This window comes from Oryctolagus cuniculus, chromosome 3 (assembly GCF_964237555.1).
Source record: "Oryctolagus cuniculus chromosome 3, mOryCun1.1, whole genome shotgun sequence".
NCBI classification, from domain to species: domain Eukaryota; kingdom Metazoa; phylum Chordata; class Mammalia; order Lagomorpha; family Leporidae; genus Oryctolagus; species Oryctolagus cuniculus.
In genome coordinates, this window is record NC_091434.1 from 182,887,316 (window position 1) to 182,908,678 (window position 21,363).

General features: G+C 55.8%; 1 protein-coding gene across 1 annotated transcript in view; it reads right to left on the bottom strand.

Moving 5' to 3' along the window:
• Nucleotides 1-21,363, bottom strand: part of TMEM178B (transmembrane protein 178B) — a 380,664-nt gene that overhangs the window by 263,157 nt on the left and 96,144 nt on the right. The window contains exon 2 of the mRNA XM_051835127.2: nucleotides 437-550. Coding sequence (XP_051691087.1) covers nucleotides 437-550 — 114 coding nt within the window. The remainder of the gene's footprint in view (nucleotides 1-436; nucleotides 551-21,363) is intronic.

Sequence of the window (21,363 nt, forward strand, 5' to 3'; positions counted from 1 at the left end):
TGTGACTGCCCCCACCCCCACGCCCGACTCTGGGTGCAAATCCCCAATTCACCGAAGCTTGCAACCACCAGCTGGTATCACCTTTCACAAATGCCAACACGAGGGATCAATAAGCTGCCACAACTGTACTGGAAGCAACTTGGAGACGTGCTGGAATTCAATCCCAAGTTTGGTTCACTGAGGTAGGTGAAGGCTCAAATTATATCCTTGTCTACCTGCTAGTGTTTTGGTTTTGTTGTTGTTGTTGTTGTTGTTGAAGAAGCCAACTCCCCAAATCCACAATGCAATCAAAACCACTGGAGGCAACTGTGACTCACAGATACTAGCATTTTGGGAGCCTGCGCACAGATCTCACAAGTAGGACCCTCCCATCAGCCGAGCCCTCCAATGGGACGCCACAGCACAGTCACAGGCAAAGCCACTCAGGCGCACTTACGCAGGGCGTGCCACTCGTCCTGACGGATGGTCTTCGTGATGTTGAAAGTGAGGTTCCTGGGGATGGTTGCTGAGGAGTAGTGGTATTTGATGTAAGTGCATCTCTCAATTTCTCCTGAAACAGACAGACAGGACACAAGCGTTAATGAGGCCACCACCCCATACAGAGCAGCTCTGGGACCCAGGTTCCCATCCTGGAAAAAGGGACTTGCGCCCCATTGGACCTGTGGGTGCCCAGCAGGTCTACAAGAGAGTAGAACAGGATTGATTTAAGTTAAAATAACACATCTCTGGGATCATGCAGAGGTGGGAAGAGCCGGTTTAGGCTGGTGGCGGCTCAGCGAGCAGTAGTAGCCATGTTGTCTACCCTTCTTAGGGAAGTCTGCTCTCAAGCCAAGAGTGGGAGGTGACAAGAAGCACATGGCTGGTCCCGCCCAGGGCAAGCACCAGTCCTAGAAGTCATCTGTGCTTTGGCACTCACAGCCTCCTGGAATGGTGAGAAGGGGGTGGAACGAATTCTCCCCTTTCTCTCCATGCTCCCTGCTGGGGGTGGGGTTTCCCTCCCCCAACTCAGGTTGGGATTTCCTGCTCACTGCTGGGTGTTAACACAGTGGAAACAGGCAGTCCAGCCACGGCATTCCGAGGTGCCATGTTTGCGATGAACTGAGGTTAAACGAGGCCATTGAGGGGGTTGGTCAGCCAATGGGACATGAGTTTTTAAGGAGAGGTGGGACCTGGGCTATGACACTCTGTACCACAACATGATGCCTGCAGAGTCACCACCCACAAGAAGGGCCTCCCCAGATGCAGCTGCCTGGCCTTGACCTTCACAGCCTCCAGGCCAGGAGTCAAACATGTATTTCCAGATTACTCAGTAAAAATTCGGTACTCAGCTGTAGTCAAAGAAAGCAGGCTAAGAAGCTCCCCAACCTCGCCTCTGAGCACAAAACCCCCAAATCAAACTGTGTTGCTTTCAACCAGTTTCTTTCCAGGTTTCTTGGGCTAAATTATGGTCTCTTAACAGACTCAAGACCTGGTCCAATAAGACCTTTATAGTAGGTTGTTAATTGTCAAGGCACACTTTGCTAGTCAAATTATCAAAATACTCTGGTAACTCGTATCTTATGCCAGCCTGGGATCACATGGGATCACTCCCCGGCCGGCAGCATCAGCATCCCCCAGGGTCACATGGGATCACTCCCCAGCCGGCAGCATCAACATCCCCCAGGGTCACATGGGATCACATGGGATCACTCCCAGGCCAGCAGCATCAGCATCCCCCGGGATCACATGGGATCACTCCCAGGCTGGCAGCATCAGCATCCCCCGGGATCACATGGGATCACTCCCCAGCCAGCAGCATCAGCATCCCCCAGGATCACATGGGATCACTCCCTGGCCGGGAACATCAGCATCCCCCAGGATCACATGGGATCACTCCCCGGCCGGCAGCATCAGCATCCCCCAGGGTCACATGGGATCACATGGGATCACTCCCAGGCTGGCAGCATCAGCATCCCCCAGGGTCACATGGGATCACTCCCTGGCCGGCAGCATCAGCATCCCCCAGGATCACATGGGATCACTCCCTGGCTGGCAGCATCAGCATCCCCCAGGATGACATGGGATCACTCCCTGGCCAGCAGCATCAGCATCCCCCAGGGTCACATGGGATCACATGGGATCACTCCCCGGCCAGCAGCATCAGCATCCCCCAGGGTCACATGGGATCACTCCCCGGCCGGCAACATCAGCATCCCCCAGGGTCACATGGGATCACTCCCTGGCCAGCAGCATCAGCATCCCCCAGGATCACATGGGATCACTCCCTGGCCATCAGCATCAGAATCCCCCAGGATCACATTGGATCACTCCCCAGCCGGCAGCATCAGCATCCCCCAGGATCACATGGGAACACATGGGATCACTCCCCAGCCGGCAGCATCAACATCCCCCAGGATCACATGGGATCACTCCCTGGCCGGCAGCATCAGCATCCCCCAGGATCACATGGGATCACTCCCTGGCCATCAGCATCAGCATCCCCCAGGGTCACATGGGATCACTCCCTGGCCGGGAGCATCAGCATCCCCCAGGATCACATGGGATCACTCCCTGGCCAGCAGCATCAGCATCCCCCAGGGTCACATGGGATCACTCCCTGGCCGGCAGCATCAGCATCCCCCAGGATCACATGGGATCACTCCCCGGCTGGCAGCATCAGCATCCCCCAGGGTCACATGGGATCACTCCCTGGCCGGGAGCATCAGCATCCCCCAGGATCACATGGGATCACTCCCTGGCCAGCAGCATCAGCATCCCCCAGGATCACATGGGATCACTCCCTGGCCATCAGTATCAGCATCCCCCAGAATCACATGGGATCACTCCCCAGCTGGCAGCATCAGCATCCCCCAGGGTCACATGGGATCACATGGGATCACTCCCAGGGTGGCAGCATCAGCATCCCCCAGGATCACATGGGATCACTCCCTGGCTGGCAGCATCAGCATCCCCCAGGATCACATGGGATCACTCCCTGGCTGGCAGCATCAGCATCCCCCAGGATCACATGGGATCACTCCCAGGCTGGTAGCATCAGCATCCCCCAGGGTCACATGGGATCACATGGGATCACTCCCCGGCCAGCAGCATCAGCATCCCCCAGGGTCACATGGGATCACTCCCCGGCCGGCAACATCAGCATCCCCCAGGGTCACATGGGATCACTCCCTGGCTGGCAGCATCAGCATCCCCCAGGATCACATGGGATCACTCCCAGGCTGGTAGCATCAGCATCCCCCAGGGTCACATGGGATCACTCCCTGGCCATCAGCATCAGAATCCCCCAGGATCACATTGGATCACTCCCCAGCCGGCAGCATCAGCATCCCCCAGGATCACATGGGAACACATGGGATCACTCCCAGGCTGGCAGCATCAGCATCCCCCAGGGTCACATGGGATCACTCCCTGGCCGGCAGCATCAGCATCCCCCAGGGTCACATGGGATCACTCCCCGGCTGGCAGTATCAGCATCCCCCAGAATCACATGGGATCACTCCCCAGCTGGCAGCATCAGCATCCCCCAGGGTCACATGGGATCACATGGGATCACTCCCAGGCTGGCAGCATCAGCATCCCCCAGGGTCACATGGGATCACTCCCAGGCTGGCAGCATCAGCATCCCCCAGGGTCACATGGGATCACATGGGATCACTCCCCGGCTGGCAGCATCAGCATCCCCCAGGGTCACATGGGATCACATGGGATCACTCCCAGGCTGGCAGCATCAGCATCCCCCAGGGTCACATGGGATCACATGGGATCACTCCCAGGCTGGCAGCATCAGCATCCCCCAGGGTCACATGGGATCACTCCCAGGCTGGCAGCATCAGCATCCCCCAGGGTCACATGGGATCACATGGGATCACTCCCCGGCTGGCAGCATCAGCATCCCCCAGGGTCACATGGGATCACATGGGATCACTCCCAGGGTGGCAGCATCAGCATCCCCCACGGTCACATGGGATCACTCCCAGGCTGGCAGCATCAGCATCCCCCAGGGTCACATGGGATCACTCCCAGGCTGGCAGCATCAGCATCCCCCAGGGTCACATGGGATCACATGGGATCACTCCCAGGCTGGCAGTATCAGCATCCCCCGGGAACTTTCCAGGGATACAACTTCTTGGGTCCAACTCCAGCTCCACGAATCAGAAACTTGGAGCCTGGCAATGTGAATTTTAATAAGGCCTCTGGCTGATTCTATTACATATTTGTTGGAGAATCCTTGCCTTAGGGAATCTCACAGAGAATTGCCAATGTATTGATTAGAAATCCCACTTTGTTTGCAAATTCCAAAAGGCAGGCCGGATCAGGAATTCTTCCGTGGTTATTTTTGGCCTCCTCCAGGCACTTCTCTTGACACTTGCTTATCTGGGGAATATTAAAACGCAGTGTCAGGCCATTGCGAAGAATCAGGAAAGGAGTGCATTCTAAAGGTTAGGGGGCTTGAAATTTGGTTTTGCACCTGGATGGATTTTGATGGTAATCCATTTTGCACCCCACTGATTTTCAATTTATAACCGGTGGCACCTGATTGAATTGTTTGACCCCTGACCCCCGTCAGCAGGGAACCTGGCAATTGGTGAAGTGCAGTAATTTAGACAGTGCCTTATGAAACCGATGCCTTATTGTAAATCACATCTGGACAGCTGCCCAGCTGCCAATTATTGACAGACTCTCCTCCAGCGGGACAGGCACCGTCTAAAGAGGCAAAGCTGGAGACCGTCGCACGCACTCCTGCCTCTGCAGGTTCCGCAGTCCCCACCCCCTGCCTCCGCTCCCGCAGTCCACACACCCCGGAGTCTCACACATCCCCGTCCTCCCGAGCACACTTGCTCGCGCCGTCATCCCGTCACCCTCCTCCTCTGACTTGCTGCACTCCCAGAAGAGCAGTCTTCCAGGCAGTCTCCGCTAACTGCACACTCGACTGGCCATTCGCAGCATCACTGACCGCTCAGGGTGCATCATCGCCCCAAGGCCTCCTCCCCCAGGGACGCTCCTCCTTCCTGACATCTAACTGGTCACCAGACGCTGCCAGTTCTGCTTAGAACTGGCCCTGGAGTCCAGGCCCTCGTCCCAGCCCCAGCCCCCGCGATAGCCACGGTCACGATAACGTCTGGTCAACAAGGGACAGCATCCACGTGCTAGTCCTCGATGCTGTCGGCTGGTGGAGATGTGGCCGTCAGTCATGGAGGTCCACTCTGTGGCGCTCGCACAAGGAGGAAATGGCCTAGTGATGCACTTCTCAGAACACGTGCCCGTCACTAAGTGGCACACGACTTTACAGTGACCTCCACAAATAACCCCACAGGGGAAGGACTTCCCAGGTAGGCGAGACTCACCAACGTGCTCCCGAGTCTACTCCCACCACGGTGCACACCAACAAGGTGCTTATAAGGCCCCGTAGGGCAAGCAGACGAGGCTGCTCCTGTTGGCTTCCTGGGGGCTCAGGGGCCGGCACTTCCGACATGCCTGGGACCATTCATGGTTCTCTCCACCAGTTCTGTGATGGATAGTGGCTCCTTGACCCATTACACAGCCCGGTTAGGCAGGTGTTGTTATTACCATCGTCCCTATTTTACACATGGGAGAGCAGAAGGGGAAGATATTTGCCCAAGGACATGGCAGGGCCAGGATGGGAGCCCACGATGGTCTGCCCAGAGCCTCCCTCCAGTAGGCCACCCGGCTACTTAGAGTGTATTCCATAAAGGAAACGGGAGTGTGTCAGCCCCTGCTCAGAGGCCTCTCCTGTCCCCAGGAAATCCCCCCCACTCCTCACTGAGGAAGCCCCAGGCCCACTCCAGCTCCCCTCTGACTCCAGCCTCCAGCCAGACGAACCTCCCCATCTCGCCCTGCATATGCTGTGCCCCTTCAGGACTCTGCACCTGCTACACTCCTCCCCGCACCCCCCCCCCCCGCCGGATGAACACCCACTCATCCAAGAGGGGGCTCCGACGCAGCTCCTCAGCCAGGCCTCCATGCATCTGGGAAGCCCAGCAGCGGGGGCTCCACGGGGCTGCTCCCTGTCTCCTCCCCACTCCCCAGCCCCCGTCCCTCCTGCTGCAAACACGGACAGGCCGTGATTTATCTGTTTACACGCCTCACTCCCCCCTAGATGATGAGCTTCTCAAGGGCAGAGATGTTGTCTTAGTCATCCGTCTTTATGTCGCCAGCCCCTGGTGAAGGTGAGCACCGATAACATGTGCTTTGAAGAAAGGAATGGATAACAGGGGGTGCCCTTCGGAAGACCACGGGAGCCAAGAATCCAGGGGCTTTTCTTGCGGGCAAGAAATTTAAATAATGGCAGCAAATGAGCACGCAGTTAATGAAGGGAGGTGACTACCGCACAACTCTGTGGGTCTGCAGAAGCGCCTCTGCCTTGTCTGGACCACAGGAGAGGCTCACCAACCACAGGGCAGAGGAAATGGCACATGACCACAGACCGGGGTCTCGCTGGACCTAGCAAACGTAAGGCGGGGACAACCAGGTAAGAGTTTCTAGAACGGAGAGGGGGAGGAGAGGAACATAGAGTAGACAGCTGTAACAGGATACCAAGAGCGACAGGGCAAAGCAGAGCCTGGGTGCTGGCAGCCCACACAGAGTGCCTGGGACTGGGTCCCACCTCTGCCTCTGATCCAGCTCTCTGCTAACACACCCGGAAACAGCAGACGATGGCTCAAGTACAGGGGCCCCTGCCACTCACAAGGGAGGCCAGGATGGAGTTCCTGGCTTCTGGCTTCAGCCTGGTCTAACCCCGCAGTTGTGGGCATTTGGGCAGTGGACCAGTGGGTGGAAGACCTTCTGTCTGCCTGTCTCTGTCATTCTGTATTCAAGCTGAAAAAACAAACACTTAAAAACAATAAAGAACACCACATCCACCGCCTTGGAAATGTATGGCTGGACAGGCTGTGCCCCGCACATGGGCACCTCCCAGGGTACCTGAGTGCTGAGTCCAGCAGCGGCTCTGCTTCCCAGAGCTCGCACCCTGGTGGGGTGTGGGAGACTGCCCCGCCGGAGGGGCTGCCGATGTCTAATGTGCAAGAAGTGTTCCATAAACTAGTCGCAGCCCTGCATGCAGTAACTTCTTTGTAAAGATTTATTTTATTTATTTGAAAGACAGAGTTACGGAGAGAGGTAGAGACAGAGAGAGAGGTCTTCCATCTGCTGGTTCACTCCCCAGATGGCTGCAACAGCTGGAGCTGGGCTGATCTGAAGACAGGAGCCAGGAGCTTCTCCTGGGTCTCCCATGTGGGTGCAGGGGCCCAAGGACCTGGGTCATCTTCTACTGCTTTCCCAGGCCACAGCAGAGAGCTGTATCAGAAGTAGAGCAGCCGGGACTAGAACTGGCGCCCATATGGGATGCCTGCGCTTCAGGCCAGGGTTTTAATCCATTGTGCCACAGTGCCGGCCCCATCGTGCAGTAATTTCAATATCGAGCAAAACACTCCTGAGACCAGCATTGGAGCACAAAAGCAGATCCCCTGGCAGCGGCCAGACTGGTGCCTGTCACTTGTGTCTGAGAAAAGTACCTGATTTCTTAGCTAAGCACAGGTGCTCTCTGCTTCAACACAAACCTAACAAGTCACCACAGACTCCAGGCAGGCTGGAGGCAGCTCCCTTCGCCTCTCCTAACTCAAGCCCTTCTGGACAGTTGGGGAAAAGGCCACTTGACATTCACAGAGCAAAAGACAACTGAGGGACAGGCACAGCAGGGTGGCTGGCCAGGAAGCTGTCCCAGAGGCACAGGCGTGGCCCCACCGGAGGCCTCACTATTTGCTCTGCCTCAGGGACTGTAAGCATCCTGTTTTGACAGCAATTAAATTCAAAAGATTCAAATATTGCCTATGAAAAAAGGCAAAATATTTATCCATGTGTCTGCAGGTCCTGTCAGCGTGCTGGGCTTTCGTAAATACTACACCATCTGGGTACTGAATACGTGTGCCCAGAATGTGAGCTTCCCAGTACAAACTGGCTTTCCTGCAAGAAACGGTGCACAGGGGCTACTTGGAAGGCAGCGGAAAGAGGCAAACTCACGTGTACCGTTGCTGCGTTCCAGCCCAGAGCCTCGGCTTCCCCTCAGGTAGCCACAGCTAAGGGACAGCTGGCTGCCGAGGCTCCGGGGGCAGCCTCCTGGGGCTGGAGCTGTGGCATAACGGGTTACGCCGCTCCCTGCACTGCTGCCATCCCATGTAGGCACTGGCTTGAGTCCTGGCTGCTCTGCTTCCCATCCAGGTCCCTAATGATGTGCTTGGGAGAGCAGCAGAGGATGGCCCAAGTCCTTTGGTCCCTGCACCCACGTGGGAGACCTGGAGGAAGCTCCTGGTTCCTGGCTTCAGCCTGGCCTGGCCCAGCCCTGGCCATTGCTGCCATCTGGGAAGTAAACCAGCAGATGGAAGATATATACATATATATTTATCTGAAATTCTGCATTTCAAATAAAGATTTTTTTAAAAAGAAGTAGCCTCCTCCTGTGGCCTCAGACACACTCTGCCTCCTGAGCTCTGGCCTCCCCACCTGTCAGGGTCCCAACAAGACAGATAGGACACCTACACGGGTAATTAGAATTTCCAGAAAACACCACTTAACTCAATAGCGAAGAAAATAAATAACCTGAAGATGTGAGCAGGCCTTTCTCCAATGAAGATATTTAAATGACCAACAGGCACGTGAACAGCTGCTCAACATCCCTGGTCATCAGCGAAATGCACAGTGAGCCATCAGCTCAGGACTCTTAGGATGGCCATTACCAAAAACCAAAGAGCAAGTGTTAGCGAGCAGGTAGAGAAATCGAAGCCCCTGCACACTGCTGGTGGCAACATAAATTAATACAGCCCCTATGGAAAACGGCACGATGTCGTCTCAGACAATTAACAAAGTACAACCACGCAATCAGCAATCCTACTTCTAACACGTACCCAAAAGAGCTGAAATCAGCATGTAGAAAAGCTATCGCAATCTCAGGTTCACACAGGGTTATTCACGATAGCCAAGACACGGAATCAGCCTATGCCCCATCAGGGGATGAGCAGACAGAGAAAACGTGCTACATGGGGCAGATGTCTGGTGCAGTGGTTCACGTGTCACTTGGGATCACACGTCTCTACATCCCATGGCAGAGCGCCCGGGTTCAAGTCCTGACTCTGCTGGTTCACGCGTCACTTGGGATCACACGTCTCTACATCCCATGGCAGAGTGCCCGGGTTCAAGTCCTGACTCTGCTTCCAATTCTGGCTAATGTGCACCCTCCCAGGCAACAGAGGGTGGCCCAAGAGCTTGGATCCCCATCACGCATGAGGGAGACCTGGGTTGAGTTCCTGGCTGGCTACATTCGTCACTCACGCTCTCACTCTCTCCCTTCCAAATAAAATTAAATCACAATGCAGAAATAAAAATGTTGAAAGAAATGTGGCATATGTACACAATGAAATACTATTCAGCCTCAACAAAAGGAGGACACGCTGCCACACGTAATAGTGTGGATGACCCCAGAGGAGACTCACACTGAACACAGTGGGGCAGTCACATGGGGCAAACACTGCGGGATCCCACTTCCATGAGGTGCCTGAAAGACCAGACTGGGGGTGGGGAGGAGAGCGGGGGCTGCTCCATGGGGATAAGCTGTGCAGCACTGTGCCTAGTTAACCACATCCATTCCCACTCAGCAGCCTGCTAAGGATAGACCTCCGGTGAACATTCCAGCACGATAAAAAATGTACGGAGTTGGGAAACAACTTACAAAGCTGGGCGCAGGGCATCGAGAGCGCGGAGGCCAGGACGGGCAGCCTGCGGCTGGCAACAGAGGAGCTGGCGTAACGAGCCCTCGGGGCAGCACCAGGAGCCGGTGCCCCACAGAGATGGGGGCTGCAGCCTCTGGCGGAGGTCTCGGGAACCTGGTGGGAGGTGGGAGGGAAGAAACACCCAAACTCTCTCTGCTCCTCCTCCAGTCTCCTGCCAGCTCCTCCCAGGAGCTGACCCAGCCTCCAGGAGCTCTAAGCACAAGCAGAAAGCAGGGGTGTGGGGGGTACAGGGGTGGGGTGGGGGTGGCAGTGGAGGGGATGTGGCTGGGAGGGGCAGACAGGGCATCCTGCTCACTCCCCCCTGCCTCCTTCCCCTTGTGGCTCCATGGCCCTCACCCCTCCCCCTTCCACACACCTCGCTGAGCTTTCCCTGGGCCCAACGCCCGCCCATTCCCCGTCCTCAGCCTCTAGCTCTCAGCTTCCACAGTGGCAGTCGGAGACAGGGGAATGCGGATCGGGAGAGGCTGTTCCATCCTCTTTCTCCATTTCAAGGCCCAAGGCACAAGTGTGATGACTCGGGCCCACTACACAGAGTGGTCACTGTTATTATCATCATTAAAAATCCCACGTGGTGCTACGGACACAAATTCTCACTGCAGTGACCGCAGGAGGCCGGCAGAGGATGAGTGCTGAAGGGCAATGAACACACGGAGAAGCAGAGACCGGGAGAGGGGAGTGACGGGTGGCGCCGGAGCCCCTGCACGGTGACCCTGGGCTCCAGAGTTCCATTCGCCCTGCAGCGACACCCTCGGGCGGCTCTCCTCTCACACGCACCAGCTGTCGGCTGTGTGGGGCTGCCTCTTTGTGGAAGGCGTCGCCTACTTGAGGTAAAATATACTAAGCAGGACCCTCCTTAGAAGGTGGTTTAAAAGGCCCAGGGCTTGGGGCCGACACCATGGCTCACTTGGTTAATCCTCCGCCTACAGCACCAGCATCCCATGTGGGCACCGGTTCTGTCCTGTCCAGCTCTCTGCTGTGGCCTGGGAGGGCAGTGGAGGATGGCCCAGGTCCTTGGGCCCTGCATCCATGTGGGAGACCAGGAGGAAGCACCGGCTCCTGGCTTTGGGTCAGCGCAGCGCTGGCCACGGTGGCCATTTGGGGAGTGAACCAACGGAAGGAAGACCTTTCTCTCCCTCACTGTCTGTAACCCTACCTGTCAAATAAATAAAAATAAAAAATAATGGGGCCGGGGCTGTGGCTCAGCAGGTTAAGCCTGCAGCACCAAGCATCACATATGGGCACAGATTCCAGTCCCAGCCGCTCCACTTCCAAACCAGCTCCCCGCTCGTGTACCTGGGAAAGCAGTGGGAGATGCCCCAAGTGCTTGCGCCCCTCCCACATGCGTGGGAGAGCCAGAGGAAGCGCCTGGCTCCTGCTCTCCTCCTGGCCCAACCCTGGCTATGGCAGCCATTCGGGACTGAACCAGCAGATGGGATCTCTCTCTCTTGCTCTCTGACCCCTGCCCCAAATAAGCTAATAATTTTTTTTTAAAAACGTAGTTAGCTGGACTGGCAATGTGATGATCAGATGTACTTAGGATAAGCACAGCCACCAGCATGTAAAAGGTTTGCACACTGCAGGATTTGAGACAAACTTTCCCAGGCTCCTTTAACCCAAAAACCATGGTGGTTTCTAGCACTGGCTGAGTTCATCAAATCAGAAACCCTGTTTTTTATTTACAGTGTACCCCCAGGGCCAGAAACAGCAGTGGGCACACAGAGATCCCTCAATGGCTATTTGGATGAATGAAAAACAGATAAGAGGGTCTGTTATTTAATCAAATGATCTGCTAGGTCAATTAAGTAACTGGCTCCAAGTATCTGCCCGTCTCTTCCCTGAAGCCACGTCTGGGCCCTGCCAGCAAAGCAACACCAGATTCTGCCCCCACGGCTGTGTTCAGAGTGCCCTGGGATGAGTCTGGAATCCTTGCAGACACAGCTAGAACTGCCGCCACCCACGCCCGGTGCCACATCCCCCAGCCCGCCTGTGACGCCAGCCGCAGCATCAGCGGGCGCCCCAGACAAGCTGAGAGCACCCACAGGAAGGCAGGGGAGGCATGCCCCCAGGGGCACCCCCGGGCAGGGGGCAGGGGCCCGTCCTTTGGGAGGATAATCACAGTGCCCTCTGCATGGTCCTCTGGGGGTCTCCTTGAACCTGAACCTGGCGTTCCGGGCATGGACCAGCTCACCCTCATTAACTTCTCCTCCTTCCCACCTGCTTCCCCCGAGGGCACTGCCCCGGGGTCCACTTCCGGCAGGTCCCACACTAAGCACGAGGACCAACGGGGAGGAGCTCACGTGGTTTACACGCTGAAACCAGTGAGGTCTGGAGTAACTCCAGGCAGTTGCCCAAGTTGGTCTCGAGGTTCCGCTGAAGGTCACACCAGCACCCCTCCCTTTCAGCTCCGCTCTGTTCCTTCCCTCCCTTCCTACTCTCACATCCTGCAGTCAGAGATGCACAGCTAGCACTCAGCACCCACGTGTTTCCCCCATCTCTGGGCTCCTTTCTTATAACAGATAGAAAATTCTATCCCATGCCCACCACGTGCCAGGCGCTCATACGTTATCCTATGCCACACTCATACATACCGCGGGGGTAACAGCATTACGGTGCCATCCCTGTGTGACTAAGGAAGAAAACGAGGGCTTAGACGGATGAGGGGCCTTCCCGAATCACTCGGCCAGCAAGGAGCAGAGCCAGGATGCAAACTCTCCACCCAGACCCTGTGTGTGTCTGTGTGTGTGTGTGTGTGTGTGTGTGTGTGTGTAGCAGTCAGATACACGGCCAAACAGTTCGCCATTCAGAGGGAGACTCCGAGGGAGCATGGATTCTTTTGGAAGCCTTGTGCATGGAAGGTATCGATGCACGCCCTGATGAAGGGAGAAACAGAAGGAGGAGGGGCCGTCGCCCACGTCTCCCGTGCTGCTCCTCTGTACGGTGCCAGTAGCTGGGCGCCGCCGACAGCGTGGGCCACCTGCTGCCACCTGCCACACCCCGGCCCCAGCCTGACGCTGAGTCTCACCCACTGGGCCCACGGGGCTCAGTCATCTTTCCAGCCAAGGCCTGCCTTGCTCTGTTCCTAGTAAATGAAACACTGACTAGAAGGAGCACACAGGAAAATGCATATTGAAAGCCGACAACAAAATGAAGGATGAAACCAGTTAGAGCTTTGAGCTCCGACCGTGACTCCTCTTCAAAGGGTGTTTTCTCAGACAGCTGCAGGAATAAACAGTGAAACTTACACCTTAGCAGGAAGCGGAAATCGCGAGATTTCCCCCCAGGAGGCCGGGCAGAGCAGTTCGTAGCCACATGAGCACTGCCTTGCTGCATTCTTTGGGAAACCGCAGCAGGGGACGGTGGGAGAACACCAGAGCGGAGGGCATTAACGGTTGGAGATTCGAAGCCAGACCTCGTCTGAGATGCACGGGACAGGGAAAGACGCGAGGGTGGTGTTGCAGGGGCTCAGGCGCACAGCCAAGGCAGCTGGGTCCCCCCCGCACCCCCAGCCCCGTCCCCACCTGGGGAGATGACCACCCGTCACCGGGTCAGCGGCCTTGGCAGGTGCTCTCCCTATTTAGAAGGCGGCTCTTCACCAAAGCCGCCCCAGCCCACCTCCCTCTGTCTTCTGCTCCTCCCAGATGTTCTGAGCCGAAGGATTTGCAAGGCTGCGGCTGTGGCAGGCCCAGCCAGAAAGAATGTTTTTCTTTTCTTCCTGCTAAAGAAAAGCGTTAGCTACAGTTTTTATCTTTAATGCTTTCAAATGTGTCCCATTTTGGATGCTTTGTTTCTGGCACTCGTGGCATCTGCGTGGCTTTTTTTTTTTTTTTTTTTTTTTGGACAGGCAGAGTGGACAGTGAGAGAGACAGAGAGAAAGGTCTTCCTTTGCCGTTGGTTCACCCTCCAATGGCCGCCGCGGCCGGTGCGCTGCAGCCGGCGCACCGCGCTGATCAGATGGCAGGAGCCAGGTGCTTATCCTGGTCTCCCATGGGGTGCAGGGCCCAAGCACTTGGGCCATCCTCCACTGCACTCCCTGGCCACAGCAGAGAGCTGGCCTGGAAGAGGGGCAATCGGGACAGAATCTGGCGCCCCGACCGGGACTAGAACCTGGTGTGCCGGCGCCGCAAGACAGAGGATTAGCCTAGTGAGCCGCGGCACTGGCCCCCACGTGGCCTTTTAATACTGTTGTATATGCATTGCGTAGGCCAGATCCTAAATATTTAATTCCTTCCATTCTACGTTCCATAGAAGTTTGCTAGGAGTTGTGTTCGGGGGCCCTCCTGATTACACACATGCAATTTCATTTTCAAAAATTCAACCAGGGCTGGCGCTGTGGCGCAGCGGGTTAAACCCCCGGCCTGCAGCACCAGCATCCCATATGGGTGCTGATTGGAGTCCCGGCTGTTCCACTTCTGTTCTAGCTCCCTGCTAATGCACCTGGGAAAGCAGCAGAAGATGGCCCAAGTCCTTGAGCCCCTGCACCCGCATGGGAGACCCAGAAGAAGCTTCTGGCTCCTGGCTTCAGATCGGCGCAGCTCTGACCATTGTGGCCGTCTGGGGAGTAAACCAGTAGATGGAAGACCTCTCTCTCTCTCTCTACTTCTCCCTGTAACTCTGTCTTTCAAATAAATAAAATAAATCTTAAAAAAAAAAAAGCTTGTTAACCACACCCTCCCACCCCACATCTCCCACCCCTTGGCTTGTCCTTACACATTTATCTGTGCATCAGTCATGCATTTCTATCCATAGAAAACACCTTGAAGACAGTCCAGCTCAGTCTTTAATTTTGTAGTTCTGGTGGCCAAAATGATGTTTTGAGTATTGATTGTCATTTTATTTATTTATTTTTATTTATTTATTTGACAGGTAGAGTTATAGACAGTGAGAAAGAGAGACAGAGAGAAAGGTCTTCCTTCCATTGGTTCACCCCCCAAGATGGCTGCTACTGCCAGAACTGCACCAATCCGAAGCCAGGAGCCAGGTGCTTCCTCCTGGTCTCCCATGCAGGTGCAGGGCCCAAGCACTTGGGCCATCCTCCACTGCACTCCCGGGACACAGCAGAGAGCTGGACTGGAAGAGGAGCAGCTGGGACTAGAACCCGGTGCCCATATGGGATGCCAGCTCCACAGGCGTAGGATTAACCAAGTGAGCCACAGCGCCAGACCCTGATTGTCATTTTAACAGTAGCTTCAGTTTAATGAGTACTGTCTATGTGTTAGACCCCGAAACAAACTACTTTGCTCTGCATTTTCTTATTTAAGTCCTGAAGTCACTATTCCCATTTCTCAGATGAGCACACAGAGGCCACAGGTGTCCTGGCCAAGAACACAGAGCTCTCAGGTGGCAGAGGTGGATTCAAGCCCACCTCACACCCAGTGCCAAACCGCAGCCCACCTGTGAAAAGAAACTGGAGAAAGCAAGCTCTCGTAAAAGCAAGTGGGAGGGGCCGGTGTTGTGGCTCAGCAGGTAAAGCTGCCATCTGTAGTGCCAGCATCCTATATGGGTGCCGGTTCGAGTCCCGGCTGCTCCACTTCCAATCCAGCTCTCTGCTGTGGCCTGGGAAAGCAGTAGAAGATGGCCCAAGTCCTTGGGCCCCTGCACCCACGTGGGAGACCTGGAAGAAGCTCCTGGCTCCCGGCTTTGGATAGGCACAGCTCTGGCCATTGCGGCCAATTGGGGAGTGAACCATCAGATGGAAGACCCCCCCCCCTCCGCTTTTCTGTAACTCTTTCAAATAAATAAATACATCTTAAAAAAAAACACACAAGAGGAAGACCTGCCGAGGCTTATATACCGGACCCACACAAAGAAACCTTCTCCATGTGCGAGGATTTGGGGCATCTGGAGACGCAGCGGCTCTCCTTGGAGGAAGACACCACGTTGGCCTCCGTAGCTCACCTGCTGGGCTGGAGAGACGACAGCTCCCAGCAGCCAGGGTGGCAGCCCTGGAGGAGACGGGCGTGACGCGTGCTTGCTGCCGCAGCTGATGCCCGAGTCCTGGCCACGTCCCGCCCCCAGGCCCGGAACAAGCTGCTTCCCAGCAGGGCTTGCGAGCAGGTTGCTCTACCTCCCAGGGCTCCATCTCTTCATTTGCAAGAAGACAACAACAGCCTCCCTCTCCCCAGATTGATGAGGAATAAATGTGAAACCTGCTCCAACGTGAGTATTCAATAAAGGCTCGCAGATTTATTATTACGCCCCTGGAGACACACAGCCGGCTCCCACGGAACAGCCCATGAATACTGAAAGACAACGCAGGCCCTGCCCAGCCTCACTGTTTTCCCAGCTGAACACTTCCAGGTCCCCCTCACCACGTGGTCACAAAAGCCGTCAGCGTTCCGGTCACTGTCCAGGTTTGTTCTGTGGGTCAGAATCACTGCCGGCGTCACGCACAGCACTGATCACAGTCACTCCCACGCGTGGCCAGACCTGGGCAAGCCCTCCTGCTCACAGCGCCGCCGGCTCCGGCTGCCAGAGCTCTAGCTGCGTGTCCTGGTTTGCTGTCAGCTTTGTGGGCAGCCTGGCCACAGAGCTGGCCGCCCAGAGGGGACAGAACCCAAGCGGTTTCCTTCGCTGATGCTAAGCCAACTCAGTGTCGTCATGTGGTTGGACAGCTGTCTCTCCTCGTTTTGGGGTGGCTTCTGATGTGTTGGCTTGCTACCTCAGCTTAGGGTCTTCTACTTGTTCTAGCCCATGAAGAAATGTTTGCATGAGGATTCCGCAGTCCCACAAATCAGCAACCAATCCTGCGTCCTCCACTGGGCGGGCCAGCCCCTTCGTCATCCAAGCCATCGCTCGAATCCCTGCACAGGGCATCGCCCAGGCACACACACAACGTCCCAATCCGCAGCGACAGAGCTGCATGGGCAGGGGTCCAGCCTGCCACGAAGCCGCCTCCCTGAGACCTCCTCCTCCAGCCTGTCCATCTGGATACCGTGGGAGGCCCTGCCCCATCATTCACCCGATCAAGCTGCCTAAATCATAACCAAGAAAGGGCAGGAGGCACTTGGCAGGCTTGCTGGGCGTACGGGCACCTGGGCTCTGTGCTGAGCGCTCCTCGCCATCTGGTGCAGGCCCTGTGGGCGGTTCTGCGGAGCTCCCCGGAACCTGGCTGCTTGGCTGTGTTCAGGGAATCCCCCGTCTTCGCTGAGGACCTGAACACCGGTCACCTTCCTCGGGCTCACAGCACGGGGGCTTCCCAGCTCCCTCTGGCCACCCTGTCTCGCCCAGTGAACGGGCGGGCCCTGCTGGAAAAAGCTCTCTCATGCTCCTCACTCCAAAGAATTAACAAAAATGAGGGCTCGCGGCTGGGCGGCTGCCCTCTGCCTCTCCCATTACGACACATGGGGCACGGCTTCCCTTCCTCTGGCCTCCCCTTCCCTCCGCCCCGTTGCCTCATCGAGAGACGCGTCCTTGAGTGAATACTGCGGCATCCAGGTTCTGCAGCCTTCTGTACTAACCGTCACCTCGTCACCAGTGGGGACCACAGCCTTCTGACACCAGCTCCTTCATTCCCAGGTTCTGGATGTCTTGCCCTGTCTCGACACTCTTTTCGTGTTCTTGTGTTGTTAAGATTTGTTTTGTTTATTTGAAGGGCAGAGCTAGAGGGAGAGACAGAGACAGAGACCAATCCATCTTCCATCTGCTGGTTCATTCCTCACACGGCCACAACAGCCAGAGCTGGACCAGGCCAAAGCCTGGAACTCCACCCAGGTCTCCCACATGGGGGGCGGGGTCCACTCACTTAGGCCACCTTCCTCTGCTGCTTTTCCAAGGGCACTAGCAAGGAGCTGGCTGGGAAGTAGAGCAGCCCAGACACCAACAGGTGCTCATCTGGGATGCGGGCATCCCAGGCGGCGGCTTCACCCGCTGCCCCACGACTTCGGCCCCGTTTCTCGTGTCTTCGATAAGACATCTTTAACGCCGCTGTCTAGTCACTTCCTCACTAGAGGAGACAGCGGGCGAGCTGTCACTGTACCCGCACCCCATCTCCCATCTCCCCGCCAGCTCCTGACTGCTGCCCCCCACTCTGCTCACACAAGTTTCCAGTCTGAACCGCACCGCTGGGGGAAGAAGGCCAGGTGAGGCATGGCTCTAGACGCCGTACGTTCTCCATCCCCTGACTCCCGGCACATCCCTATCAACGCTCCAGAGGTTCCGAGCCCGGAGCTGCCAGGGCCCCTGACCAGCAGTGTGCAGGCCTCCAGGGGCAGTTTCGGCTGGCGGAGACCATTGGTCTGCAGGCTCTGACACACGTGGCGAGATGCAGGGCACTCCCGGCTTTCCCTGGGAAACGGTGAGCCCAGGCCTCCCTGGGGCCTTGGACGTGAAGACAGAGACAGAGATGGAGGCAGACAGGAGAGGCGAAGAGAGGCCGTCTGGGCACTTTTTTAAATGTCACTTTTGGTAAGAATCCCCAGCTCTCAGGCCAGGGGGAGAGATCCATTTTCTTTAAATTAGGGATTCGGCATAAGGCAGCTGTCCTCCAGGGGAGGGGCGGCGAGAAGATAAACGGAGTTGGAAATGCGCCATTCCCGCTTCTTCTGCGCGTCCTCACGTCCCCAGAGTCGCCGATGGCAGGACAGAGACGGCCGTCCCGCCCTCTGCCTCCGAGCAGGGACCTGGGGCCAGTTTGTTTCTTTCTTTTCCTGTTTATGGCCGGGCTGCCTCCCTCAGGAGCGCATCTCTGTACCACTCGCAGGCTGAGCCAGACAGCAGCGAGAGAATTCACGCAGCTGCCGAGTTGTCTCCAACCCAGTGAACGAGTGTTTGTCTCAGCGATGGAAGGAGATACCCGGATTACTGAGCTTTGTGCTTTTCATTTGAAAAGGGAGTTACAGTTTTGAGTTTCCTTTCCACCAGTGAATTTGGGGGCAGCGCTGGAGTGTGTGTATTTGGGCAGGATTGTGGGGGGAGCTGAGTTGTAGGACAGGACTTCAAAAGGCTCATGGAAAATGGAACCAAAAGACTGGGGCAAAAACTTTTGAGATCCATGCGAAGTCCGTCACGTGTCTTCCTATTGTCTCCGTGAAGACCCCCATCCGTGAAGTCCATCATGTGTATTTCTTTTTTTCTAAATATTTATTTTTACTTGAAAGTCAGAGAGTCACACAGAGAAGAGAAGGAGAGGCAGAGAGAGAGAGAGAGAGAGAGAGAGGTCTTCCATCCACTGGTTCGCTCCCCAGATGACCGCAACGGAGGAAGCTATGCTGATCTGAAGCCAGGAGCCAGGAGCTTCTTCCAGGTCTCCCACGTGGGTGCAGGGGCCCAAGGACTTGGGCCATCTTCCACTGCTTTCCCAGGCCACAGCAGAGAGCTGGACTGGAAGTGGAGCAGCCGGGACTGGAACCGTCGGACACGAACCATGGGATGCCGACACTGCAGGTGGCAGTTTTACCCACTACACCACAGCGCCAACCCCCATCACATGTATTTCTATTAGCTCTGTGAAGACCCCTCAACCATGAAGTTCATCACGTGTCTTCCCATTAGCTCTGTGAAGCCCCCTCATCTATGAGAAACAAACTGTGAGAGGCCAGAGCCACGCCATGACAGGCTTCTCACAAGACAAAAAAAAAAAAGAAAAGAAAAACTACCTAGGCCCACGGTGCGCCTGGTGTGAGAAAATGAAACCTGACACCAGGCAGTCAGGCAGTCCTTGGTCTGGTCTGCAGGACCAGGTGGAGGCAACCAATAAGGTGGGCCGTCCTTGGTCCTGCAGGGCCAGGGGAAGGAAGGAATGCGGACGTAATACTTGTTTGCCTGGGAACTATAAAAACCCTGAGAACAAAGAGAAGGGGGTCTTGGTCTCCCAGCACTGCACCGAACGGGAGGTCAGGCCCCAGCGTGCTGGACCCGTAATAAAGTCCCTTTGTTCTTTGCATTACAGTGAGCCTCGCTGGTTCTTTCTATCTGGGCGATCCGGAACACAACAAAACCCAGATGACTAATTTCTCCTTCAACCTGTCGCATGCCTTGGCTGAAACCTGAATGGAGAGGTGTGCATTTGGCACAGCGGCTAAGCCTGCATCCCATTATCAGACTGCAGGGTTCAAGTCCCAGCCACTGTGTGTCCAAGCCAACTTCCTGCCTCTGCACCCCTGGGAAGAAGCAGGTGATGGCTCAGGACTGGGGTTCCCGTCACCCGTGTGGGAGACCCGGATGGAGCTCCTGGCTCTCCTGGCTTCAGGCTGGCCCAGGTCCTGGCTATTTCAGGCATCTGGGAGTGAGCCAGGGGACGGGAACTCTGACCATCTGTCTGTGTCTCTGTGCCTTGCAAATGAACTGAAAATAAATTTAATTTTAAATAAACAAATGGAAACAAAGATCTTAGAAAGCACAAATAGATAAATTATGTTCTCCTGACTACTTCCCTGTTTCAGTTAAATGTGTGAGCTAGTAAGACATGGCAAAGTGTTAACTCATCCTGATTCCCTCGAGGCAGTGAAATTCAAACCAAACATGAAAACTGCTGTATCCAGCAGCTTCATGCGAGGTTAAGGGCATGACAGAGACAGAGACACAGACAGATGGTCAGAGTTCCCGTCCCCTGGCTCACTCCTCAGAGCCTGAAATAGCCAGGACCTGGGCCAGCCTGAAGCCAGGAGAGCCAGGAGCTCCATCTGGGTCTCCTACATGGATGACGGGAATCCCAGTCTTGAGCCATCACCTGCCGGGGTCAGATCTCCATGTTTCAGACTTTCTGGGTGTATGATCTTAGCCAATCGGGAAGCCACCTTTGCCTAAGTGTCTTCACTCCCAAGGGGTGTGCTACAAGGCTCTCGCCCCTGGGAGTGTCGGGAAACTCAGCGAGTCAGCACAGGTAAAGCCTCCGGTGCCGGACCACCGCAGCGCTCCGTTCACAACAACAATGCCTGTCACTCTGGGTCACCATCCGGGACGCGGGCTTAGTACACACGCAGACACCAGGCCATCCTTCAGCAACACACACACCCAGCACGGTCCAACATCAGACACGGCTGCCCAAAGGGGACGGCTTCCTACCAGCCTGCCGTCCTGTGCCGTGCACTGTCTCCTTCTCAGCACCTCTCCTGGCACTGCAGCCCTGCCTCCTGGCTGGAGGACTGAGCCCACCCACCTTGATTTCCAGCCCTGGGTCACACCAGGGAGCTCCTCAACCACACCTCCGGGGCAGAATCGTGGCTACAGCTACACAGCATCAGGTACAGCTTGGCATTTGACACAGCCAGGGGACTCACCTCTGACCCGCGAGGATGGTACCTGGCAGTCAAACGGGTGTCCCCTCACCCTAACCTCAGGGGACCCGAGTCCAAGCCAAGAGGCAGTTTCCCATTTCTTAACTTTCCAATCAAAATAGCCAAACCTAACAGATCACATCAAGGTTTGGTAAAGACAAGAGAAATGGAAGCCTTCAGACGCTGTTGTTGGGGGTATACATTGTTGGGATTTTGTATTTTTTTAAAGGTTTATTTATTTAAAAGGTAGAGTTACAGAGAAAGATGGAGAAAGAGAGAGACAGAGGGAGGGATCTTCCATCCACTGGTTCACCACCCCAGTGGGCCACAATGGCCAGGGCTGGGCCAGG